Consider the following 27285-nt stretch of genomic DNA (forward strand, 5'->3'; position numbering starts at 1 on the left):
TGCTGACCCCGGCCATATAAACCCTGCCACAACCAGACTCAGTGTGACCTCTCTGCTCCTGACCAGGGAGTTCTCCTAGGAGTGTACCCCAATGTACTTTTCTTGTATTCACCTTTAACTCCTCCTGCGTGTTCTTTCCTCACTTAAAACCATAGATTGGTGTGGAACCCAGGAAGGTTGTTGTGCTTCATTCACTTAGCTCTAGAGTGAGCAACTGGCACTGCCCCTTCTAGGCTTCTCTCTTCCCTTCCTTCTTTGCTGAGGCCTCCTCAGTCAGGAGCACAGAACCTGCTGAGCTTACTTTGAGTAAAACAGCCACCTGAAAACACCTTATGGCCTTTGCCTCTGTAAGCTCTGCATATGCTGTGGATGGCCACCAAGTGGCTTGGGATATTATTGGCTGTCTCTGAGGCCTCTACCTTTCTCTCTTTCTCTCCCTCTCTCCTTTGTCTGACCCAGGACCTGAGCCTGGTCTTCTATGCACCCAACACCTTCAGATTGGGTAAATCCCTACCCTTTGTCTTAGGGTGTCCTGTCTTGCTTTCCAGAAACTAGGCTCCTCCCGATTCCATAAAAGTCACAGGCACTCCTGCCAGAGTCTTCCTCCCTCCTTCCCCCCCATCCCCCTACCTTTAGCCTTGGTGCTGAGAATGATCATTGACACCTGGTCTTCTCTGTCACAGGTCTCAGTTATGGGAGCTGAGGGACTTCCCTCCCAGCCTCCAGGGAAAGGCCAGCTGTCTTTCATGCCTCATATAAGCAATGGAGGCACTAAGAGGAATGAGATCCTGCTCTTAGCCTTAAAATGTAGCAAACTTCACCCAAGCGGTGCCTTGAGGCAGTTCTGAGATAGCCCAGGTCCACAAGCCAAAGTTAAAAAATGGTTGGTTTAAACTCTAGCCACAAAGAAGCTTAAGAAATTGTAAAGACGGTAGTAGAGAAAGCCTTGGGAACGGAATTCAAGGAATTATAAAGAGGGTAGTAAAGAAAATCTTGGGAAAGGAATTGGGGGAAATTTTGGTTACCTCCGGATAAGAAAGTACTTGAAAAGGATGGGACTCATGGTGCCAACTAACTCTCCTGATAACACCCCTATTTTGCCTGTCTGCAAACCGGATGGCTCCTTCCAGTTAGTACAGGACCTTCATCTCATTAATGAAGCTGTGGTGCCCATACACCCTGTAGTTCCCAACCCATCTACCCGCCGTTTCCATATTTCCCCTTCTATGACCCATTTTTCAGTATTGGATCTTACGGCCGCTTTCTTTACCATACCCTTGGACCCGGCCGTTGGAATCTGTTTGCCATTACGTGGGAGGATCCAAACACCTCTCAGACCAGTCAGCTGATCTGGACGGTGCCTCCCCAGGGTTTTCAAGACAGTCTCCATTTTATTTTTACAGGTCTCACATTTAGACTCCTCAGTATTGCCCATCTGAAAACATTCTTATCTGTGAGAAGGGTGGCACTGGGCTGGGAAGGTGACTGAGTGGTAGAGTGCTTGCCTGGCATGCATGAGGCCTTGGGTTGGATTTGTGAGCACCACAGAAACAGAGAAAGCTGGAAGTGGCGCTGTGGCTCAAATGGTAGAGTGCTAGCCTTGAGCTGAAGAGCTGAGGGACAGCGCCCAGGCCCAGAATTCAAGCCCCACAACTGAGTGAAAAAAAAAAAAAAGGCGGGGAGTGGGGTGGTTGCACAGATGGAGAACAGGAATGGATCTTGTTGGGAAAGAAGTGGCCTTGCCTCTGGCCCAGGCTGAAACCCTCATACAGCAGGTTTATTCCTCACTTCCTATTGGGCCCAAGGGACATTTTTGTTTTTGTTTTTGTCTTTGTCAGTCGTGGGGCTTGAACTCTGGGCCTGGGTACTGTCGCTCAGCTCTTCAGCTCAAGGCTAGTACCCTGCCACTTGAGCCACAGCGCCACTTCTGGCTTTGTCTGCTTATGTGGTGCTGAGGAACCAAAACCAGGGCCTCATGCATGTGAGCCAAGCACTCTACCAGTGAGCCAACGTCCCAGCTGGGGACTGGTTTTTTTAAAGCCCCTCTTTTATCACCTCAGCTTTCCAGAATAGTTGAGTCTGCCTCTCAGGCATGTTTTACTTGCTCCAGCACCACCCCTCAAGGGGGACTTAGGCAAGCCTTTACAACCCATCAGAGATTGGTATGTCCATCCATATGCCACCCACAAAAGGATGAAGTACCTTCGTTTTTTTGTTTGTTTGTTTGTTTTTCCAGGGCTGGGAACCGAACCCAGGGCCTTGCGCGTGCCAGGCGGGCACCCTTCCGCTGAGCTAAGCCCTCAGCCCCGAGGTACCTTCTTCTCCTGGTAGACACCCTAGCGGGGCAGGTTGAGGTCTTCCAACCCCCAAAGAGACGGCAGGAGTTGTAACCCCATTTTTACTTTCAGAAATTATTCCTTGCTTTGGCCTCCCTTCCTCCCTTCAAGCTGATCATTGTCGAGCCTTTATTTCCCAAGTGGTTCCACAGGTTTCTTGGGCCCTAAGACATACCCTAGTCTCAGCTAAGGAATTTTCAGATAAACTCCAGGTGGCCATGGAATTCACCTCGGTATCTCTAGCCTCACTCCAGCGCCAGCTTCCCTCCCTGGCACAGGTTGCTCTCAAAAACTGCCAAGCCGTTGGCCTCCTTACAGTCAAAAAAGGTGGGACCTGCCATATCTTGCGGGAACAATGTTGTTGTTATAGTAATGAGTCAGGATTGGTAGAACAAAATATCAAGGTCTTAAATAAGCTAAAAGAGGAGCTCAACATTAGCAATCTGGGGGACCTGTTTTGGTCTGGTTCCATAGCCCCCATTAATTTTAATTAGTCTTTTTTCAGGCCCATTAATTTTAATGTGCCTTTTCTGTTTATTTGCCCCATGCCTCTTGAGGTTCATCCAGAGCTGCATCCAAGAAATAACCAGAGGGACAGTTAATTACCTTCTTCTCTACCCGTACACTCGCCTGCCCACTATCCCTCCAGCGTCCTAAACAACCGGCATGCAGCCCCACTAGGCCCCTGTCCAGCAGGAAGTCACCAGATGACTATCATCACCCCTTTACCAAACAAAACATGCCAGCATGTCAGGCCGCTGAAGGGTAGAGGCAGCCTAGAAAAGCCACTTCCTCATACACCACCTGTCCCAATCCTCCTTTGGGGGCATTAGCCTGAAACCACTCAAACTTGCAAAACCAGTTAGTTACCTGCTAAAAGTTCCTGCTGACCCTGGCCATATAAACCCTGCTACAAGGAGACTCTGTGCCACCTCTCTGATCCTTAAGAGGGAGTTCGCCTGGAGCATAACCCTAGTAAACTTTTATTCACCTGCGTGTTCTTTCCTCACCTAAAAGCTTACAAAATCTCTCATCATGTCCACTGAGTTTTGATACAGATTTTCCTCTTTGTAGTATCTAGCCAGACCCTCAGAGAAATAACTGTGTCAAGTTATTTGTTGGTCAATTCTTACCGAGTTACAGGTAAGCTGTGCTCATTATTTCTGTGGGTCTCCTGTGCTTTAATAGGAAATAAAGGGGCTTTTGTGACAAAGACTTGTTGGATCTGAGGATTGCAGTTCAAGACCAGCCCAGGCAGAAAAATTCCCCTTAGAATCTACCTCCCAACTAACCAGCAAAGAGCCAGGCTGAAGGCATGGCTCAAGAGACTCTAATCTCTAACCAGCCAGAGGCACTGTGACTCAAAGAAGGAGAGCACTAGCCTTGAGCAGAAGTGCTCAGGGACAGCTCCCAAGGCCTTGAGTTCAAAGCCTGTGAATGCCAACTGGGACAAGCTACCCTAGCAACAAGCACCGAGACCCCTGTGACTCAGCCAGTCCGGGAAACAAGGTACAATGGAGAGAAGTAATAGGAGATGATGTCACATTAGCCACTTTGTGTCTGCCTTTCAAAATTAACCAGAGCCAGAAGGTCAATAGAAATAGGCTTGCCCATCTACTGTCCATACCTGTCTACCTTCTATGTACACAGGAACGAACATTCTGGCCTTTGTTACCTTTTGTGTGCTCTCTAGTTTTTTGCCCAGCCCCTGCCTCATCAAACTTCTTCCAGACATCATCTAAGGATTGTCAAGGGACAGCTGCTATGCTATCTGCTGCCTTCTCCCAGAAAAGGCTACATCTTGGCCTTTTGCCCCAAGTGGCGACACCCCCTTGCCAGCAGGAAGTAGCCAGAGAGAGTCTGTGCCCTGTTTCATCATTATCAAAAGGCTGGAATGCAAGGGCCTCCCTGGATAGATGAGGCAGGCTCCTCCCTCCTCTTGGCTAAGTCTCTGTTCAGTACCTGTGTCATCTAGGTCACTGGCTTACCTGGAGGACACATCCCGGGCTGCCACTTCCCCCCCTCCATGCTCCCCATCAGACCAAGGGAGAGTCCCAGGCTCTGAGATCATATCTGAATCCAGTGTGGCCACACCTTCGCTCACCTAGCCTCACCTCCCCACCCCCCCCCCCCGGCCCTTCTTTAGTCCATGTGGTCTCCACCTTGCATGGCTGGGAGCAAGCAGTTCTGTGCAGTAAACTTCTCTTCCTGCCTGAAAGCAGGACATTTCAAATATCATAGGCTAGAACACATGGTGTTCTCTTTACTGGCTACCTACTGAACTGCCTTTCAGAAAAGGCATTTCAAGTGAGGAGTGTTCTGAAGTCTCAGCCAGAGCAATATTCTATATGGTACCTTTGAGTAGATGAGGTAGAGGTTGGGCCCGGGTCTGATCTTCACCAAGCACTGGCACCATCTGTGGGAGTCTGTGCTGCAGAGTCAACTTCTCTGGTGGGTCTTGATGCGAAACAGTAAAAGCATCTGAGCCCGGAGGTAGCTGTTCTGCAGTATCTGTATTGGTCTCCGTTGGCTCCTGAGGCTCAGTAAGCATCTGAGATGGTGCAGAGGATCCTATTAAATCAAATCCTCCCATCCTGGGTGATGAAAGTTCAGGTGGGATGTGCAAAAAGGGTGAAGACCCGGGCTTTGTGGGTCCATAAGGATTAGAGCTCGTATAGAACTCATCCTGGGCCCACTGTGGAATTGGCCTGGCCTGCAACAGCAGGCACATCTGCACTAATAGGAATACGTATTTTGCTACAAAGCAATACATTAGGGACATTGAGGGCAAAAGGGACATTGTGGGAAAAAGGGATATGGATATTGTAGGAAATAGGGATCTGTTATGCCAAGCGTCTGCTAATAGCAGGGGACAAAACAATATGGTAGGTTCTGACCTGGAGTAGGTTATTATGTAGGGGCCCTGAGTTCTCTGCCCCACCCCTGCTTATGGGACTGACAGCTTTGTTCCTCAAACAGAAAGGCTTAGGCTTGGGACTTCCAGGGCCTGGAACCCCTCTTCCTGAGAACAGGGACCTTTTCTTCCTACAGGGCCCCTGCTCCACAGCTAGGCAAGGTTTGGCTGCAGACCTGGATATCCCCAGAAGACAGCCAGCAGCTGCTGTAGTAAGGTCAAAGCAGACCTTCCCAAGGAAATCACATGGCAGGACCTCTGGAGTTATGTAGAAATGGAAGTCCAGTTCTGGGAGCTTTAAGTCCTTTTCTTCCATGCTAAAATCTGAGATTTTCTTCCTCGCCATGGTCATAGGCTTCCAGGAAAAAATGAGCTGGTTTGGGTGGTGAGCCTGAGAATGTACATTATGATTCCTCTCTCTATCTCTGTCTCTCTATCTGTCTCTGTCTCTCTCTCCATTTACTGAAATATATTTCTTTAGGTGAGAGATAGGAATCATTTCTCACTTAGCACTCCCTCTTCCAAAAAAAGTTTGGTAGCTTTATCATTTGTTTATTTTCTCCCATGAATTAGAATAGTGAAAGGTGACATTTCAAATATCATAGGCTAGAAGTATAGCTCAGGAGTTAGAGCACATGGTCAGCTGGTGTAACATTCAAACACCACTGCTTAGCACAATGCCTCATCTCCATGTTTGACCATTACTATCAATGGCAAGGGAAACACTGCATTTTCCCTCTTCTCACGGAGCTTATCTAACTAAGTAAGCAGAGAAAATAATGAAAAAATATAAAGACAACATTGGACTGTACATAGAAATTAAAGGCAGTACAGAAGTGTATAGAAATTTCTCGATAAGCCGGGCGCTGGTGGCTCACGCCTGTAATCCTAGCTACTCAGGAGGCTGAGATCTGAGGATCGTGGTTCAAAGCCAGCCCGGGCAGGAGAGACCGTGAGACTCCTATCTCCAATAAACCATGTGAAAACCGGAAGTGGCGCTGTAGCTCAAGTGGTAGAGCGCTTGCCTTGAGCTGCAGAGCTGAGGGACAGTGCCCAGGCCCAGAGTTCAAGCCCACGGCCAACAAAAAAAAAAAAAAAAAGAAATTTCTAGATAAACAGTGAGGCACTAGGAGATTCAGTTGGCCTGCCTGTTCAGTGGCCAGTGATCAATTACTAATGGCCTTTGCACACTGATCCTAGGATGGTCCCCAACTAGTTGTCATCAAATTCAACTCTTACTAACAAGAGACCTCTCTTCTTAATGTAGGAGCAGTCATACCTTGTTACCACAGGCCTAAAAATCATAAATACGGTTCCATAGGGAAAACACTGCACTGTCAAAAAATTCCCACCTGTAGAGTGGGAAAACACCTTTGGCTACAGAAACAAGATATAATCTGCAAACGTGCATGAATGGTGGGTGTTACCCTCAATGAGACAGAAAATGGAAATCAAAATCATTACTACTACAGTCACAGATATTGCCAAGATGATTTTGTTGTTATAGCCATATCCTGGAACTTCTTGTGTTCGGTAGAAAAAAAAAACACCAAATGGAAAAAGTAATGTATTTTGTCTCACTATTTTGCAATTTTTCTATACTTATTCTGTGTTTTGGGTCCACTCCACTCTATAAAGGAGAAGAGTAGGGAACACGGTCCTAGTCACATGACTTTGGAATGGCCTAAAGCCTGGGTTTTCCTCCTTGAAGGAGTATCTAAAGGATGGGGAAATCAGGGCTTGCAGTTCTACAGCTGTCCTCGCCTCATTTGGTTCCTTCTGTTCATCTTGAACTTCATTGCTCTCCTTGACGTAGTTATCTGTTTTCCATTGGTCCATATCCCACTCAGCTCTTGACACCTTGATTTCTTGCTGTTGTTCACTGAGAAGCTTCATCAGCAGGCCTGTTTTGGAAATGCATTTGGAACAGATATTTGCACATCAGTCTCAGAGCAGTCAATTTTCAAGGTCTGGATAACATGAGACAGGAGGGCCTCAGCTGCTGATTTAACTGCATGTCAAATTGATCGGCAAAGGATGGAACTTGGGAATGGGTGATTGGAAGGGCTTCACAGGTGAATCAGGGCCCTTCTGAGGTAGTCCCATTGTGCCTCCTTGCTTTGTATTGGCAGCATTACCTTGAATGCAGTCACAATGGATCCTGGAGCAGCAAGATTTTCCTGAATTGTGTTTTTAGGGAGCCTTCCTTCTGACACAGGAACGTTTTGTGAAGGAATACTTCCTACCACAGCATTTGCTGCAATCTGGTGTTTTGCAGGAGTGCTGTCTACAGAAGGCTTTGAAAGAGCATAGAATTCTGAAAGAGATTTCTCCCTAGAACTCAGCTCTCTCCATGATGAAAAGTCCCCTCCTGAAGGGGAATTTATGAGGCTCCTTACTGCAGAACATGGAGGCCTATTTGCAAGCACTGGGGAAGAATTGCAGCCTTTATATTTTGTTGTCTATACTTCTATAAATTGTGTGTCTGTGTGCACATGCACATATGCACGCACGCACTAGGGACTGAAATCCGATTCTTGTGTGTACAAGGCTCTGCTCCTAAGCTTTGTCATCCCCCTTGGTGTTTGAGATAAGAGCTGGGAAAGTCCAATCTGCCTTTGAATTCTAGGCTCTCTGCTCTTTCTCAAGTGTGTGTATTTGTGTGTGTGTGTGTGTATTTGTGCCTGTGTCTTGTCTGTGTGTCTGTGTGAGTGTGTTAAACATATGTATTGTAAAACAGGCTGCTGTGATTTTTTTTCGAAGCTGGAATGCACATATGAAAGCTTATGTGGGCAGAAGCTGGTTTCCCATGCTTGTAATCCTAGCTACCCAGAAGACTGAGAACTGAGGCATCTGGCAGTGTTGAATGTTGAGGCTTTTTTTCCACTGATGGCACAACCTCCTCGCTAACAAGCTGTTGCACTGGGTGCTCTTCCTGAGCTGCAGGAGACTGGAGCTTCTCAGGAGTCCTGGGGTTTTGAGTATGGGCCTGCTGGTGGAACTGAGAAGATTCATCTTGCTCAAGGGGTTCTAGAGGTTCATCAGCATTGTCTTTGCCTTTCTGAGGCACACTGTCAACATAAGCCACCTTTCTATTTGGATCTAGCAGAGGTTGTGCCAATCGGTTTTCAGCTGCTCTCAGCTGGAGTTTTTGCTGCCTCCGCTCATGGAAACCATCCCAAACTGGATCCTTCAGCCGCTCCTCGGGTGTAAGAACAAATGCTTTCCCTTGTGAATTTACAGTATGTTTTGGTATTTGAGGTGAGGGTTGCTCTGAAACCTCAGCTCGAGCAACATTTTCTCTGGTACGTTTGAGTGGATCTAGCTGAGATTCTGCCAATTGTCTTTTTGCTGCTCTCAGCTCAGGCGTTTGCTGCCTCTGCTTATGGAAATCAACCCAAACTGGATCCTTCATCCGCTCATTGGGTGCAAGAACAAATGCTTTCTTTGTGAATTCACAGTTATGTTTTGGTATTTGTGGTGAGGGTTTCTTTGAAGCCTCAGCTAGAGCTGTGTGGTACTTTTGAGCCAATGAGACTGAGGTCGGGCCTGGTTGTGATCCTCACCTAGCCCTGGCACCGTCTGTGGGAGTCTGTGCTGCAGAGTCAACTTCTCTGGCAGGTCATGATGAGAAACAGTAAAATCATCTGAGCCAGGAGGTAGCTGTCCTGCAGAACCTGTATTGGTCTCCTTTGGCTCTTGAGGTTCAGCAAACATCTAAGATGGAGAGGAGGTTCCTAGCAAATAAAATCATTGTAGGTGTGATGTGACCAACTTTCTTTCCATGGGAAAAATTAAGTAGTCTATGAAGAAAGGCTTGAAAAGGTAATATGTCAGGTATAGAGCACTTCAAGTCCAAGAATGGATAGTTCCATGAACCTCCCTTCTGTGCTTTGATTTCCAACTTGGCCAATTTGCTTATAACTGGTAAGGAGAAAGCAAAGAGGGTAGTATGAGGCTCTTGTCCACCTCTCAGTTAAAACAAATTAACCATTTTAAGTAAGATATCTCCATTCTGTTTTTTCACAATACTCACTAATATACCTTCTTTTTTTTTTAGGTAAGCATGAAAGAGAGGTTCTAATGTAGTTTTTTAATCTGTCTAGCACAAACCAAAGTAGATATTCCTCTGTTTTCTTTAGGGATCATGCTATAGATGTACAGTAAGTTAATGTCTATCCATCTTCCAGTGCATATTAGTAAATTCCCACATGAACTAGTACTACATTGCAGCCTGCGGGTGCTCCTCTAGGCTGGTAGGCCATTTCAGGTTGCTAAGCAATAATCCTGGTGTTTGCATTGTCCCCACTGATACACAGAATGGAAGTAGAAGTGTGTTTGATGTCAACTCCAGTTGATTACTTTTCTTTTAGAACCATAAAACCAAGAAAAGTAAAAGAGGCCCAGCAATTGTAAGGACAATATAGTAACCCAAGATTCTGAACAATCCTATCTGAAAGCTGTCTTTTGACTATGTGAGCTCTGAATGAAAGGATCACAAACCATGGCACTTCCCCAAGGGTAATTTAATATAGAGTTTTAACTGAATATAGTTGCAAAAAGAAAGTGGAGTTTTCAGTAGATTTGAGAGTAGCTTGGACATTCCTAAATTTATTTATTGTAGATTCACTTAATAATTATCGAGGGCTGGGAAGGTGGCTCAGCGGTAGAGTGCTTGCCTTGCATGCACGAGGCCCTGGGTTCGATTCCTCAGCACCACATAAGCAAAAAGAAAAAAGCCAGAAGTGGCGCTGTGGCTCAAGTGGTAGAGCGCTAGCCTTGAGCTGAAGAGCTGAGGGACAGCACCCAGACCCAGAGTTCAGGCCCCACAACCGGACCCCCCCCAAAAAAATAATAATAATAATTATCGATTACTCACTGGTGCCAGTTACTATGCTAAGCATGGGAATCCTTTTTTCAAGCTAAATTTATAAACTTTTCCTAAATTAAGAGCCTTTCAAGTTCTCTTCCAACATATCTCCACCACTGTATTATACAAAATCCTATTCAGGCATTATAGGCATAATGGGTCTGGTCGTGGGGCCTTATCTCTGGGCCTGGGCGCTATCCCTCAGCTCTTCAGCTCAAGGCTAGCACTCTACCACCTGAGCCACAGCACCACTTCTGGCTTTTTTTTTTCCTGCTTATGTGGTGCTGAGGAATCAAACCGAGGGCCTCATGCATGCAAGGCAAGCGCTCTACCATTGAGCCACCTTCCCAGCCCCCAGCCTTAATTTAAAAAAAAAAAGTCTAAAGTAAAGAGGACTCAGAGAAAGAAGATGGTCAGAAGAAAATAAGAGACAAAGTACATTCACATATGCATATGTAAAAATGTCACAACAAAACTCATTATTTTGTACAATTAATATATAATATAAAACACGTTTGTAATTATTTGGCATTTGTGTGTTGCAAGTGTCAACTCTCCCAATACTTATTTTGTCAGTCATGGGGCTTCAACTCTGGGCCTGGGTGCTGTCCCTGTGCTCTTCAGCTCATAGCAAGCACTCAACCACTCGAGCCACAGGGTACTCCTGGTTTTCTGGTGGTTAATTGGAGATAAGAGTCTCATGGGCTTTCCTGCCGGGACTGGCTTTGAACCATGATTCTCATATCTCAGCCTCCCGAGTAGCTAGGATTATAGGTGTGAGCCACCAGGCTAATTTTTTTAGTAGCAATGTTTTACATTTAATTAGTTGTCTACTTCACCAGAGTTGTCTATTGTGTCTAACCCTTTGCCCTTCACTTAAGAGTGAATAAGTCTATATCGATGTCTCATTGTTTGTCCTTTCTTGGTTGAGAAAATATAAAAATAAAATGGACCATGTCTCCTTAGTGGTTAATTGGAGATAAGAGTCTCATGGATTTTCCTGCCCGTACTTGCTTTGAACTATGATTCTCAGATGTCAGCCTCCTGAGTAGCAAGGATTATAGGCATGAGCCTCCGAGGCCAGGCTTGTGTGGGTTTTGAGTCGCCATTGGGGTAAATTATTGGACAGAGCTGAGCAGGACCTAAAAGCAATGTAAGTAGAAGGTACCTTGTACAATTATATTACATTCAATATCTATTTCCACCCTAGGGCAAATATATGATGAGCCTTTAGCTTTTTGCTCTCTCCAACTTGTTTTAAACATACAGAAGTTAAATTTGCTTGTTGGTTATTGTGATTTGTATATTTTTCTTATTTGGAATTTCATTGCTTTATACTGCTCTTTACATTATTACTGAATACTACCTAGTGATGGCTATCTCTAGTTCTCTGATTTCTACAACCATATTCTAGAAAATAAGTAATAATTTTCTGGATCATTGCTTTATAAACTTACATTAAAATGTGCATTCATTGAATTTCAAAAGAATAAACTGGTAAACACTGGATTGGACATCAAGAAAGCCCAGTACATTAAAGTTGCAAGGCACAGTAGGAGAAACGTTTTACCTTTAATGGTAGTGTAATTCTGTAATGATTATGGAAGGAGAAAGAACATAGAAAATAAGGAATATCAAAGTTTTATTTGTATTGGTGTACTTGGGCTTGAACTAGACTCTAGGCACAGTCCCTTAGTTTTTCCACTCAAGGTAGGCTTTTTTTTTTTTTTTTTTGGGGGGGGGTCCGGTTGTGGGGCCTGAACTCTGGGCCTGGGCACTGTCCCTCAGCTCTTCAGCTCAAGGCTAGCGCTCTACCACTTGAGCCACAGCGCCACTTCCGGCTTTTTTTCTTTTTGCTTATATGGTGCTGAGGAATCGAACCCAGGGCCTCAGGCTTGCAAGGCAAGCGCTCTACCACTGAGCCACCTTCCCAGCCCTTTATTTTGCAATTTTTTTTTTTTTTTTAATTTTTGGTCGGTCGTGAGGCTTGAACTCTGGGCCTGGGCGTTGTCCCTCAGCTCTTCAGCTCAAGGCGAGCGCTCTACCACTTGAGCTACAGCATCACTTCCAAGGTAGGCTTTTTTGATAGTTTGTTAGAAATATGTCTCACGAACTTTGTTGCCCAGCCTGGCTTTAAAACTTAGTCCTCAGATCTCAGCCTCCTAAGTGAGCAAGGATTACAGTTATGAGCCACCAACACTCAGCTTCAAGTTGGTAATTTTTTTCCTGTTGCCATGCCATTTTACTTAGCAAGAAAATTTGATAATTATTGTTTTGCAGCCTGGATTAAATTTTTGTAGCCAATAAGTTTTGAATAATTACATGCAGAGATCTTCCTGCAAAGGCATTGAACTGACTCAACAACAACAACAAGCCCTCCTTGGTTTTCTACCACAGAAGACATGCTACTTTCAGAACTTACCCTGCATAAGGTATACTGGAATTGCATGCAGTACCTTCCTGATAATAGAACAAAAGCTCAGAACTCTAAAGAAGTCAGAAAATGTGGTTTTATTAAAATGACAAGAAAACTGGAAAGTAGCCCTGAATTTTGATCCCTACACTGCCGTTCACTAACCATAGAATTGGCAAGGTTAAGCAAGTTACAGTCAACCTTTGTTTTCCCATCTATGATGTGACATTTGTCATTGTAAGATAGAGATTTTAAAGCACCAGGCAGCCTGCCTCACACACAGGTACTCTTTTAAGTTTAAAATTTATTTGACAGTACTCAGAGCCAGTTTCTAACAGCTGCTGCTGCTGCTGCTGCTGCTGCTACTTCCATTTCCACTTGAGCCACTCCTTCACTACTACTACTACTGCTACTACTACTACTGCTACTCTCATGCAACTCCCAGGAGAACATTTGGTGGACACACCAAATGGCAGGACACACATCAGGTGGACACACATCAAAGGGCAGGTTTTTACAAATAATATATAAACAATAGCTATCCAGTAGGTATCTTGAGTTTACATGTCTGAGGCTCAGGTGATAGATCTGAATTAGAGAACCAATTTTTTAAAAATATTTATAGAACTTTATTTTAAATGACTAAAGAGAACCAATTTTTGTACTGTGGTAGCCATCTTTCAAAGCAGCCATCAATGATTATTAGTATTTCCTTTGTAGTCCCCTCTTAAATTAAATATGGCTGACTTATATAGGATGTTGCAGAAATTATGTGTATATCTTCCAGGGTTGTCATGAAATATTGTAGTTCTTCGTTGTTTTCCTTAGTATCACTCACTGCCTAAAACCAGATGCCTTGTCAAAAGGATATTCAAGCAGCCCAGTGGAGAAATTTATATGATAGAGAAGTTAAGGGCTCCTGTCACAGCCACTTGATTGGGCTATCTTGGAAGCATATCCTTCAGCCCCATCATAAGAGACCTTCAGCCAGAACTATCCAGCTAAGTTGATCCTTTGATTCTCAGAGGCTGTGTCAGGTGATAAATGTTTTTAGTGTTGCTATTTGTTGCTGTTACATTAGGCTGATAAGCTTTAGGATAAGTTGCTATTCATATATAGACAATTAATCAGGAAGTTCTCAGCCTATAGTAGTGACCATGAGTGAGAATGAAGGCATTCCAGAAGAATATGAAGAGAACAAGAAGATAACTGATGAATGAATGATGGACAACATCATAGTTAAGAAATTGACAGAAGGGGCTGAGAAGGTGGTTCAGTGGTAGAGTGCTTGCCTTGCATGCATGAGGCCCTGGGTTCGATTCCTCAGCACCACATAAGCAAAAAGAAAAAAGCCAGAAGTGTCGCTGTGGCTCAAGTGGTAGAGCGCTAGCCTTGAGCTGAAGAGCTGAGGGACAGCGCCCAGGCCCAGAGTTCAGGCCCCATGACTGGCAAAAAACAAAAAAAAAAACAAAGAAATTGACAGAAGAATAGAACTGGCAAATAAGAATGTGAAGGAATATTAAAAACATAAGAGAAAGCTCATGCTTGTGATCCTAGCTACTTAGGAGGCTGAGATCTGAGGATCACAGTTCAAAGCCAGCCAGGGCAGGAAAGTCCATGAGACTCTTACCTCCAATTAATCACCAGAAAACCAGAAGTGGTGCTGTGGCTCAAGTGATAGAGTGCTTGCCTTGAGCTAAAGAGCTGAGGAACAGCACCCAGGCCCAGAGTTCAAGCCCCATGACCGACAAAAAAAAGCTCAAGGACGGTGCCCAGGCCCTGAGTTCAAGATCCCCCAGAACTAGCAAAAAAATAATAAGAAGAAAGTTTCAAAAAGGAAGAAAGTTGTCAGTAATATAAAGCAAGATAAGGACTTTTAAAAATGCCCACTGATTTTTAAAGCAGTAGACAAATCCCAGGTGCAGTCCACTGGAAGACAAAATACAGATCCTTATCCCGACATATTGAAACCTTCTAACACCTGCCCTATTGGTTTGATCTCATGTTCCAGCACTCACTGATGACTTACACTGACTTTGCTGTTTCCCAAATCAGCCAATCACATTCCACCTCAGTGGCTTTACATTTGTTCTTTCCTCTGCCTTTAATGTTCTTTTCCCACACAGTCAGATAGCTCCTTCAGGAAGTAGAAGTTCAACTGTTACCTTATTAGAGAGACTGTCCATAGCCATACTTTTTAACACAAATGCACAGCAGCATTTCCTGTCAGCTTTTGGTTGTTTTATCCTTTCCACCACATGACATCTAATGTGGCAGCAACTGGCGAGCTATTGGATGGGAATATGTATTCAACACTTTTGATTTTTTTTAAAGCTGGAAATTTTGGTTTTTAATATAATTAGTTTTTAGTGACTTTGTTTTCAAAGCACTAGAGCGTAATTTGTCTGGTTTAAAGGCAGTTAGTAGGGTAAAATAGAGCAAGATAAGCTAGAGTGGGATTACAGCAAAGGATACTGAAATGCTCAGAAAGGTATGAGGTAAATTCACCGTCTTAGATAGTAAGTGGAAAGGATTTCAGAAAATTAGAAATGATTTGCTAGTGTACATCAGGAGTTAAATGAAGAGCAGAAAGTTAAATCCTCTGATCTTCACTTGTGGCTCACTGCTTTGGGTTCATCCATTTTTTGGGGGGGGCGGGGTCCCGTCGTGGGGCCTGAACTCTGGGCCTGAGTGCTGTCCCTCAGCTCTTCAGCTTAAGGCTAGCACTCTACCACTTGAGCCACAATGCCACTTCCAGCTTTTTCTGCTTATGTGGTGCTGAGGAATTGAACCCAGGGCCTCATGCATGCAAGGCAAGCACTTTACCATTGAACCACCTTCCCAGCCCTAGCCTCACTAATTCTTGTTGGGGCCTTTATCTAGTACAGCAATTATAATTGTGCTACTGTTATAATTAATAATATAATTTTGTGTTACTGTATTAATTTTCTTAGATGGTATTCTTTCTCCAGCAGTAGAAAACATTTTTTAAGTAAATGTGAGTAAATTTAAAAGTTAGCTTGTGTTGTACTGTCTAAAACCTTCTTTAGTATCTACCAGAGATGGAGAAGGGGAAAAACATACAGAAGATACTTCTCCTAAAATTTGAAGACATAAAGTAGGCCCAACTAAGCATTGTATTTCATCATATTGGTGAGGATATTTATCACTTACAGTAAAAAGAAGACAAATGGTTGGTTTAAATCTACCTTGACTGATGAAGATGGTGGGTATATTGCTTTGTTGAACAATAAGAAGTGGAATGAATGTGGCTTTTAAAGTTTCTGACCCTGCTTGATGGTTTCATGGGTCAAACTTCTCATTCTAATCCTAACTACTCAGGAGGCTAAGATCTGAGGATCACAGTTCAAAGTCAGCCCTTGCAGAAAAATCCATGAGACTCTTATTTCCAGTTAACCATCAAAATGCTGTAAGTGGATCTGTTGCTCAAGTGGTAGAGCACTAAGCTTAGGGACAAAAGCTCAGGAACAATGCCTAGGCCCTGAGTTTAAGCCCTGGTACCTTCCTCACACCCTCCTCCTCACCCCTCACCCCCTACCCCACCCCCACCCCCACAAAAAAAAAGTATGCAGGACAGAAAAAGGAGGTAAGGCATGGCTCAACATGGAGGAATGCCCTTGCCTAACAAGTACAAGGCCCTGAGTTCAAACATTAATATCACCAAAAAACAAAAACGTCCACATTTAACTACCACTGAGATTTTGTTTTATTTGTTTATTTGTTTGTTTAGTCATGGGGCCTGAACTCTGGGCCTGGGCACTGTCCCTCAGCTCTTCAGCTCAAGGCTAGCGCTGTACCACTTGAGCCACAGTGCCACAGCCTTATGTGGTGCTGAGGAATTGAACCCAGGACCTCATACATGCAAGGTAAGCACCCTACCACTGAGCCACCTTCCCAGCCCCTACCACAGAGGTTTTCACTTGACATTTGTCACTTTGTTTCCTTCATACTAAAAGGAAAATTAAATACAAACTGAATGGACTTGATTTGTGATCCAGACCAAATTAAATGAGCAATGTAAGCATAAACACAGTTCACAAAAGTTCACATAAAACTGCCCAACTAAGCTCACAAAAACTGAAAGATATAGGAAGAATGAAGAACAGATCACAGTCCTGCTATTTCCATGCAATGGTGCGTTCTTATGCACAATTTTTCTCTTCAGATATATCTTGAGCCGCTTAGCTTTTAAAATATCCAGATTGGTGAACAAATGTCTTCCAATATCTTAAAGGAAAATGATGGGAAATCGTTAGTACTGGAGATGTGGTTCAAGTGGTAGAGTACCTACTTAGCAAGCTTGCAGCCCTGAATTCAAAACCCATATTGAGAAAAGAAAGAAAAACTTGTAGAGAAGTCTTTAAAATCAAGCTGAAACCTGAATTTTGCTAGCAGTGAAATATGAGAAAAATCTAGGAAGGGGGATTATTAAGAATTACTGGAGGGGGGGCTGGGAAGGTGGCTCAGTGGTAGAGCGCTTGCCTTGCATGCTCGAGGCCCTGGGTTCGATTCCTCAGCACCACATAAGCAAAAAGAAAAAAGCCGGAAGTGGCACTGTGGCTCATAGTGGTAGAGCGCTAGCCTTGAGCTGAAGAGCTGAGGGACAGCGCCCAGGCCCAGAGTTCAGGCCCCACGACCGGACCCAAAAAAAAAAAAAAAAAAAAACAAAAGAATTACTGGAGGGGGGACCAAGATGGCGACGGGGCAGTAGGGAAATGCCACAGCTCTCCCCAACCAAAAAGAGAGTTCGAGTTCCAATGCTTAATCTCCCCAAGAGACCGACAACAACAAAAAGACAAACACCCAGAGAAAAACAGGAGGTGAAAAATAACAAAAAAGAGAGAAAAAAAAAGAAGAATTTCAGAACAGAGAAGTGCGAAGACCCTTCCCCCAACCTTTACTGGCCACGCAGCAGCACATCAAGCCCAGCAGCACACCAAGCCGCAGAGACACAGGGGCTGCCTGCAGATCACCCACGCAGAAGCCACCTGAGGTACTGGTCAGCAGACCCGCTGATCGCAATGAACAGAGAAACCTACGAGCTGGGAGTCTGCACAAAGATCCCACCCTCACCCCTCACTCTCCACCTGAGCAGAGAGGCTCCATCCCGCCAAAGCCACTCGACCCCACAGCGGGAACCCCAGAGCTACACAGGACGCCCACAGAACACCAGAGCAGAAGACCTGCAAGGAACTGGCGCGGATCCGGAGAGGGAAAACAGAGACAAAGCCCAGCCCTCAGAACCTGTACGGAGGCCCCACCCCCCTCGAGCAGCGCGGACCTAACAGCATCGACCAAGGCAGAGACAGAAGAGAATCACACAGAGCCACCACTGCCCAGCCCAGCCCGCAACCACCCCAACTGAACTCTGATTGCAACGGCAACCGACGACCTACATCACACAGAAACAACTAGCTCCAGGGTGAGTACCCCACAGGGGACAGTGCTTCCCTCAAGGGAGACCAGAGCTGGAGGGAATCCCCAGACTCCCTACCCCAACACCCGGACCACAGGACCCACTAAAACTGGGAACTTTTCGAGAGCTCCACCAGCCCATGGAGCACACTCAGCTGGCCAGGCTAGATCAAGAGCACCCCTGGAAGGGAACTTAAACGCCCAAGCCAGGAACAGCGCCCCTGGGTCAAGACACTCAACAGTAGAAGAAATTTGAACTGTGTCCCCCAGGCTGCGTAACCTAGGCAGTATACACAGCAGTATACACCCAACTGGCGTGCCCCAGGCAGGAGGTCGTGACCAGGCCTGGGGACCCAGTGCCTGAGCAACACAACCAACTCCTCCCAACTGAAGTCAGAAGCTGAGCATATGCCTCAGCAGAGGGGAGAAAAACAGGGAACTGCACCCCCTGGGAAGCACGCCTGTGACAACAAAAGACCTGGGGGCTCAGGACAAGAGAAGCCCAAACCCCACCAGAACCCGACCCATATATTCTAGGCTGGGAATTGGACAACACAGGCCGCCAGCACCTGATAGTAGGCAGGAGCTCAGGCTGGCAAGGTGGCTCAGCAATAGAGTGCTTGTCTTGGGTGCTTGTCTTCCAACAAAAAAAAAAACCCAGGACCATATGGATTCACAGCAGAATTCTGTAAGACCTTTAAAGAAGAACTAATACCCATACTCCTCAAGCTCTTCAGAGAAACAGAAGGAGGGATCTATCCCAAACTCATTCTACGAAGCCAATATCACACTCATCCCCAAACCAGGCAAAGACCCAACCAAAAAAGAGAATTACATGCCAATTTCCTTGATGAAACAGATGCAAAGATCCTTAACAAGATTCTAGCTAACAGAATCCAGAAACACACACACACGCACAAAAATCATACACTATGACCAGGTAGGCTTCATCCCAGAGATGCAGGGATGGTTTAACATACGAAAGTCAATAAATGTAATCCAACACATCAACAGAGCCAAGGTCAAGAATCACATGATTATCTCCACAGATGCAGAAAAGGCCTTTGATAAAATTCAACATTCATATAAAAATGGCAAAGAAACACATGAAGAAATGTTCATCATCCCTGGTGGTGAAGGAAATGCAAATAAAGACAACCCTGAGATACCACCTTACCCCGGTCAGAATGGCCCACATCCTCAAGTCAGCCAATGACAAATGCTGGAGGGGATGCGGAAAAAGAGGAACCCTATTACACTGCTGGTGGGAATGTACACTTATACAACCACTTTGGAAAGCAGTCTGGAGGGTCCTCAGAAAGCTAAATATTGACCTCCCTTACGACCCAGTCATACCACTTCTAGGCATCTATCCTGAACAACAGGAACCAATATACAAGGACACATGCACCTCCATGTTTATTGCAGCACTGTTCACAATAGCTAGGATATGGAAACAACCCAGATGCCCCACCACAGATGAATGGATCCAAAAATTGTGGTATTTATACACAATGGAATATTATGCAGCCATTAGAAAGGACAAAATAATGGCATTTGCAGGGAAATGGATGGAGCTAGAAGAAATCATGTTGAGTGAGGTAAGCCAAGAGCAAAGAAACAAAAGGTACATGGTCTCCCTGTTAAGTGGATGTTAAATCCAAAATGTTAGGTGATACGACAAAATTAACAGGACTTAAGGAACAAAGAACTTCCACTCATCTGGTCCAACCACTACTAAATATTCCCATGCTGCTGATCTCATGTATGGTGTATATGTGTACACTGTTATATGTTATAGACTGTGATAGACAATTTGCTCCAGGAAAGTTAGAATGAACTTGTGACTTTAAATGAGCATCACTATCCCAAAATACTGTGAAATTTGGGAAATTATGTAATCACTTAATCACAACTTAAAATTAAAAAAAAAAAAAAACCAGAAAACTAGAAGTGGCGCTATGGCTCAAGTGGTAGAGCATGAGCCTTGAGCTGAATTGCTCAGGGACAGCTCCCAGGCCTAGAGTTCAAGCCCCACAACTAAAAGAGAGAGAGAGAGAGAGAGAGAGAGAGATCTTTCATGCGATTGTTTCTAACATATTTATATGATTATGTCTTTGTTGCTTTGTATGTCCCTCCCCCATGGTATAACCCCTGCTTTCACTATATATGATGTTGGCATATGTGGAGGGGAAGGGAAAAAACAAATTGTAAAAACAGGGATACAGGAGGACCCATTGCAACAATGAGATGTACAAGTCGTTATGTAGAAAAACAAACTTTACAACTTTGGTTGGGGGCAGTGTGGGGGGAGGATGCAAAGGGATGGGAAGGGGAAACAAAGGAGGAGGCTTGATAAGAAATGTACTCATTATCTTGCCTATGTAATTGTAACCCCCTCTGTACAGTATTTTCACAATAATAAAAAAAAAGAATACTGGAATTAGCCAGGTACTGGTGGCTCACACCTGTAATCCTAGTTACTCAGGAGGCTGAGATCTGAGGATCATGGTTCAAAGCCAGCCCAGGCAGGAAAGTCTCTGAGACTCTTATTTCCAATAAACCAATTGGATGTGGTGCTGTGGCTCAAGTGAGAGAGCACTTGCCTTGAGCTGAGGAGCTGAGGGACAGCACCCAGGCCAGAGTTCAAGCCCCATAACTGACCAAAAAAAAAAAAAAAACAACTGGAATTGTCTCTGATAGTCTTTGTGCAGAAAAGTTTCCTAACTTGTTCACAGTACTTCTAGCAAACCTCAGTTTCCATAACCCAGTTCATATAAGAAACCTTACTGTAGGAATATGGCTCCTGACTTCTATAAGACATTTAAATAAGCTAGCCAGATCTTTGGCCCAATAGTGCCTGAAATAGGAACTTTGGCTTTATTTTAAAGTTCTCCAGAAATGTTCCACCCTGAAATTTCTTTTATATATTTGTTTTTTTTGTCGGTCGTGGGGCTTGAACTCTAGGCTTGGGCACTTCCCTGCACTCTTCAGCTCAAGGCAAGCACTCTACCACTTGAGCCTCGGCGCCACTCAGGTTTCTAAGTGGTTTATTGGAAATAAGAGTCTCCTGCCTGGGCTGGCTCTGAACTGTGATCCTTAGTTCTCAGCCTCCTGAGGATTACAGGCTGAGCCACCAACGCCCGGCTCTGAAATTCTTTCCTTACATTATTTCTCCCTATGGGACAGAAGTAAATACTTTTAAGTTTGCTGTTTAACAGGATTGTAACATGTAACTAATAGTTTTTTTTTTCTTTTTTGCCACTCCTGGGGCTTGAACTCAGAGCCTGGGCACTGTCCTTGAGCTTCTTTTGCTCAAGGCTAGTACTCTACCACTTGAGCCACAACGCCACCTCCAACCTTTTCTGTTTATGTAATACTGAAGAATTGAACCAGGGCTTTATGCAGGTTAGGCAAGCACTCTGCCACTAAACTACATTCCCAGGCCACTAATAGTTTTTTATTGTCTATACCTAATACTTATCTCCTCACACTTGTTTCTTAACAGCTTTATTCACCCACTCAAAGTATATATTCATTAGTTTTTAGTATATTTAGAGTTATACACCTATCACCACACTCCCAAACAGTTTTTACCTTCATTAACAAATATTCTCTGTGTCCCTTCTTCCATAAACCTTACCAAACCCTATGAACTACTTGTCTTTTGTGTGTGTTCTAGTCCTGGGGCTTGAATTCAGGGCCTAGGCACTCTCCCAAGCTCAGCTAGTGCCCTACCAGTTGATCCACAGCTCCACTTCCAACTATTTGATGGTTAATTGGAAATAAGGGCCTCACAGACTTTCCTACCTGTGCTAGCTTCAAACTGTAATCCTCAGATCTCAGCATAAGTAGATAGGAATACAGGCATAAGCCACAAATGCCCAATCACAAATCTGCTTTTTGTCTCTATTGACTTGAGTATTTTGGATATAATGCATAAGTGGACTCATAAAAGTAGATTTTTGATAGGCTTCTTGAATTTAGCATAATGTTTTTAATGGTCTTCTATGTCTAGTATGTAGCACTTTGGATTAGTCACATTTGATTTACCTAATGGTTAGTTGATAACATTTGAGTTGTCGCTACCTTTTGACTATTGCCAATGATACTGTATGAATATTTGTGTTTAAGTTCTTATTTGGACATGTTTCAATTATACATAGGAGCTCATGCTGCATCTTACATGAGACTTGGTTGCATCTCTGAATTTGAAATGTAGTAGAATGCTTAAGCCAAGGGATTCTTTATTTCTTTTTTGTGTCAGTATTGGGACATAAACTCAGGGCCTTGTACTTTTGCTTAGCATTTTCTTTTTTTTTTTTTTTTTTGTCGGTCGTGGGACTTGAACTCTGGGCCTGGGCGCTGTCCCTCAGCTCTTCAGCTCAAGGCGAGCGCTCTACCACTTGAGCTACAGCGCCACTTCCGGTTTTCTGGTGGTTTATTGGAGATAGGAGTCTCACGGTCTCTCCTGCCCGGGCTGGCTTTGAACCGCGATCCTCAGATCTCAGCCTCCTGAGTAGCTAGGATTACAGGCGTGAGCCACCAGCGCCCGGCTAGCATTTTCTTTCAAGGCTGATGCTTTACCACTTGAGCCATACCTCCACTTATAGCTTTTCTGTTGTTAACTAGAGATAGAATCTCTCAAATTTGTCTGTCCAGACTGGCTTCAAACTTCAATCTTCAGATCTCAGCTTTCTGGGTAGCTAGAATTTCAGACATTACCTAATGGCACTCAGCTGTGATATACCTTAAATTTGAAATGTTTAAAAGATTCTGCAAGAACGGAATTGGTCAAAAGCTATCATTGAGGCCAGGCACCAGTGGCTCACACCTGTAATCCTAGCTACTCAGGAGGCTGAGATCTGAGGATCGTAATTCAAGTCAGCCCAAGCAGGAAAGTCCATGAGACTCATCTCCACTCAGAAAAAAACGTAAGTGGATCAAGTGGTAGAGCACTAGCCTTGAGCTAAAGAGCTGACGGACAGCACCTAGGCCCAGAGTTCAAACCCACACCCAACAACAACAACAAAAAAGCTATCACTGAAATGACAAGAAAGGCAGGAAAATTATTCTGTAAGAGAAAGAGAGCCGGGTGTTGGTGGCTCATGCCTGTAATCTTAGCTACTCAAGAGGCTGAGATCTGAGGATCACAGTTCAAAGCCAGCCCGGGCAGAAAAGTCTGAGACTCATCTCCAATTAACCACTAGAAAACCAGAAGTGGTGCTGTGGCTCAAGCGGTAGAGTACTTGCCTTGAGCTGAAGATCGCAGGGTTAGCACCCAAGCCCAGAGTTCAAGCCCCACAACCGACAAAAAAAAAAAAAGAGAAAGAGGAAGGAAGGACTTTCAGACTTGCTGACATTTTCCTGCCTCTTTATTTCTTGTACATATGACACTAGGCACCAGTGGTTCATGCCTATGGTAGCTACACAGGAGGTCGAATGCTTGCAGTTTGAAGCCAGCCCAGGCAGGAAAGCTTGCAAGACTTTTATCTCCAATTAACTACCAAAAAAGCTGCAAGTGAAGCTGTGGCTTAACTGGTAGAGTATTAGACTTGAGCAGAAAAACTCAGGGACAGTGCCCTGGCCCTGAGTAGATTAGTGGTTCTTAGCGCATGGGGAGGCTTAGGGAAATAAGAGTGTAAATGCTATTAAGGATGAAAAATGTTCTAAAGTTAATTGTGGTGATAGTTTTGCAGCTCTATTAAATAGACTAAAAGCTAATGGCATCTGTGATTATGTGGTTGTATAAATCACTTTAGACTCCTAAAAAATACCTGGGCCTAGTGGGCAAGAATGAAGATTCTGGTTCTCTAATTGTCATCAGTAATGATAGTACATTGTTTAATTGTCTTCAGTTAACCAAAGCCTCAGATTTCCTGGTATAAAATAGGAAATAGAAGAACATTTATAATAATATAATACAAAGAAAATTTTAACTTTTATAAAATATGTTAACAATAAGTAGCCAGGTACAGTGGTTCACAAATGAAATCCTAGTTACTCAGGAGTCTGACATCTGAGGATCTACCTCTAATTTACCAACAAAATGCCAAACTGGAGGTGTGTCTTCAAAAGTAGAACACCAACCATGAACAAAAACAGCTGAGTAAGAGCTCAAGGCCTTGGGTTTAAATTTAGTACCAGCACATATAAGCAAAGAAGGGGGAAGAGGAGGAGAAAGAAAAGAGGGGGGTAAATGAATGAAAAGAGGAAGAATGGGAGAATGCAGACCTAATATTAAATGTATACATTTGAAAATGGAACTAGGAACGTCAAGGGGGATAGGGTGGGGCTGGGAGAGATGAAGAATAATTAAAGTATGGCCTTGATTGCATTGTAATCATTGTATTGCATTGTAATCATTGAAATCATAAACTGACTTATTGAACTGAAACCCTTTTAGACAATTTCTTAAAGGTAATTTTAAAAATCAAAGAAAAAGAACAAGAAATGATTCAAATAGTGGTTAGTCATTTTACGGTATCTAATATGTTCAGAAGAATAGGTATCTCTATTATCCTCCATTTGATATATATACCCTTTAATATCAACCATTAAAGTGGAAATTTCTATTGACATTCTAGATTGAATCTAACAATCTTAGGTTAACTGAAAATTATAATTAAGAATTAGCAATAACACAAAGGTTAGCTTTTTTAAAATTAGGAAAAAATAAATAAAACTTAGGAGGAATCCTTCATGTTTTAACCAACTACAAAGTTCTTCAATCTCACATTTTAAATCCACATGAAATAAGAGCAGAGGTGTCTGGTGAATATCTCCTACATGGAAACACAATAAAAAGAGCCATGGATCTTTGTATCTTTGGGCTTGACTCCGGCTTCCAGTTATTATCATGAATCTTGAGCAAGTAAGTCACTTAACTATCTGGAGATGGCATTTCTTCATCTAAAAAAAACGAACTAGAGGACCTGTGTGGCATTTGTAAGCATTCTGCAGAGCAAAATGTCTGCTTATTACTGAATTAACACTTCATTCTTGTGGAGTTAGGATTCCATAGTTGAATTCATCTTGGTTGGGAGCACACAGCACAAGTGACAATTAGCAAGCAATAGGCCCTGGGTTCTAACCTAAGAACATATACATACACACACTCACAGACACAGGAGTTATGACCCACCTTCACTGGAGAGGCCGGAAAAAGCAGCTTCCCATCGCAGGCCTTTGGGGTATTTTGGGCCTCTCTGGCTGAATGAAACTTGATGACGGTGAAGAGCTCAGGAGAGGCCACTGCAGCGTTTAGGAAGACCCGCACTGAATACAGAAAGCAAACCTGGGACAACACTAGGAACAGAGAATGCTGGGAGGAGGGGGTCCCCACACCCAGTTAGCACGTGACCTCCCACCCCCACCTCAAACCCCCTCCCCCAAGTCCCCGGCCACCGCGGGAGCCACGCCAAACACTTCTCCCCTCGGGAGCGACTTGACCTCTTACTACAGGGCAACCTTTGGCCGAGAAGCAGCACGGGCCACGACTTGGGGTGTCCGCAGAGGCCTCGGGGTCGTGGCCTGCCGGGGGTACCCCCGCACCCAGGGCCTCTGGTGGAGGCGCAGAGGCACCGGGTGCTGAGGGAGGACTGCGACCCCCAGGCAGCCGCGGGGCGGTTCTCACTCCTCCGTCCACCCGGGCCGGCTCACTTGCAAGGCCTCGGCCGCGGGGCCAGGGCTCAGCGCCCACACCAACAAGGTTTTTGTCGCTCTCGGGTCGCGGCTCAAAGCCTGGCCCACGTGGAAATCCGTGGGGCTCTTTACTACCAAAAGGCCAGAAGTAGAGCTGTGACTCAAGTGGCAGGGGCGCACCTAAAGGTGGTGCGCGCCGAGGTCGTCTTAGCAGCCGGTGGGCGCACGGAGGGCGAGGGCGGGTGTGGGGCGCAGCTTCGGAAGAAGGGCTGGGGGCTCGGGAAGCCAGGCTGTCTCCAGGCAGCGAGGGAGCCCAGGGAAAGCAGGGAGATGCCCGCCGCCCATTCACCTGGCGGCCCTGCCACCCCCCGTAGGCCGCTTACAACTCACCGAAGAGCGCAGGGTGCGGGAGCCCGACGCTGCCTGCCGCCGCAGCCCCACAGCAAGACCGCGAGCCCCGCGGCTTCCCGGCCACCGACAACAGGAAGCCCCGCCACTGCGCCTGACGCCATCACATTGGCTCCGCACTGAAGTGCCGCCTCCGGAAGGCGGAGCCACTGATGAGGTCCAAAGCAGGCGCGGGGCGGGGCCAACCGCCTTCCTCACCGGGGGCGGGGCTAACCGCCTTCCTCACCCCCGGGCGGAGCCAACCGCCTTCCTCACCGGGGGCGGGGACCCGGGCCCCTCAGCCCGGGACTCTATCTCTGCGTCCCGGCGCCCCTCCCAGGCCCAGGCCCACGGAGCCGGGGACGACGCGTTCCCAATGCCCCAAACCCGCTGGTCCGCCCCAGCCGAGATCCCGACGTCTGTAGGACTTTTTATCTCGCTGGATCTCAGCACCAACTACGCGACATGGGCCGACGGTTGGAGCCAAGGACCAACTCTCCTCTGACCGCCTCCCCGAGGGCCACGGCGCCGCCCTGTGGGCAGAACCCAGGGAGCCGAGGCCCAAGTCCCAGCCTCCCCTGACTGGGCTCTCCGGGGTCTGAAAAACACCTGCTTCATCCTCACCTTGTCCCAGATGGCCCCGAGGCTCCCCCGGGCCTAAATCACCGTCCCGTGTGCCCCTGGCTGGGTCGCCCCTCCTCAGCCCCTCGGAGTTAGTTTTATCCCTATCCCCACCTTGGTCTTCAGCTCCACCCAAATCTGAGCTCCCCATTGCCCTAGAGGCCCAGCCACGCAGCTGGCCACGCCCTCTCTCTACCCAGACCTGCCTTGCCTGCACTTACCTCACTTCCGCCCTCACTTCCTTCGCCAGACCTACCCGCCACTTGGATAGGGCCAGCCGTGTGCTGCCTCTTCCGGGGAAATAGGACCTGTCTGAAAAGCCTTATAATAACCTCGGCGGGGTCCCTGGGATGGTCGTGAAGGAGTCCTACACTCGGGGAACAGAGCCCAGGGACCTCTGATCCTCTTCTGACCGCATTTCCTTTCCATGGAAGAGGTGGCATTGCCCTTTCTGATGGACCGAGCCAGCAAAGAGCACGGCAAGAGGTGCAGGCCTCGTCCTGAGGTGAAATTCCCCCTCAGACCTGAGTGGGCGAGGCTGCACTGGCTTGGGAAGAGGTCAGACCCCTGGGGTGACTGAAAACAGGCCAATTCTTTAAGGAAATTCCAACTAGCCTGATGCCACAGTGTCTTGTGTTCCTGATCTTCTTCAAGGGAGCTATGC

General features: G+C 45.5%; 1 protein-coding gene across 4 annotated transcripts in view; it reads right to left on the minus strand.

Annotated features, from left to right (window-relative positions):
- The window catches only part of LOC138830835 (leucine-rich repeat-containing protein 37A3-like), a 60467-nt gene extending 34298 nt beyond the window's left edge, over positions 1-26169 (minus strand). The window contains exons 1-3 of one of the 4 annotated variants that reach the window (XM_070027628.1): positions 26004-26167; positions 25114-25223; positions 4692-9174 (exon numbers count right to left, since the gene is read on the minus strand). In XM_070027628.1, the coding sequence (XP_069883729.1) occupies positions 4692-5136 (445 nt within the window). In that variant the 5' untranslated portion in view covers positions 5137-9174; positions 25114-25223; positions 26004-26167. Of the gene's footprint in view, positions 1-4691; positions 9175-25113; positions 25294-26003 lie in introns of all 4 variants that reach the window. The other 3 variants (XM_070027627.1, XM_070027626.1, XM_070027629.1) reach the window with 3 other exon arrangements.
- Between the last annotated feature and the right edge of the window lie 1116 nt (positions 26170-27285).

Source organism: Dipodomys merriami, unplaced genomic scaffold (assembly GCF_024711535.1).
Source record: "Dipodomys merriami isolate MVZ:Mamm:240054 unplaced genomic scaffold, mDipMer1.0.p SCAF_19, whole genome shotgun sequence".
Taxonomy (NCBI): Eukaryota; Metazoa; Chordata; class Mammalia; order Rodentia; family Heteromyidae; genus Dipodomys; species Dipodomys merriami.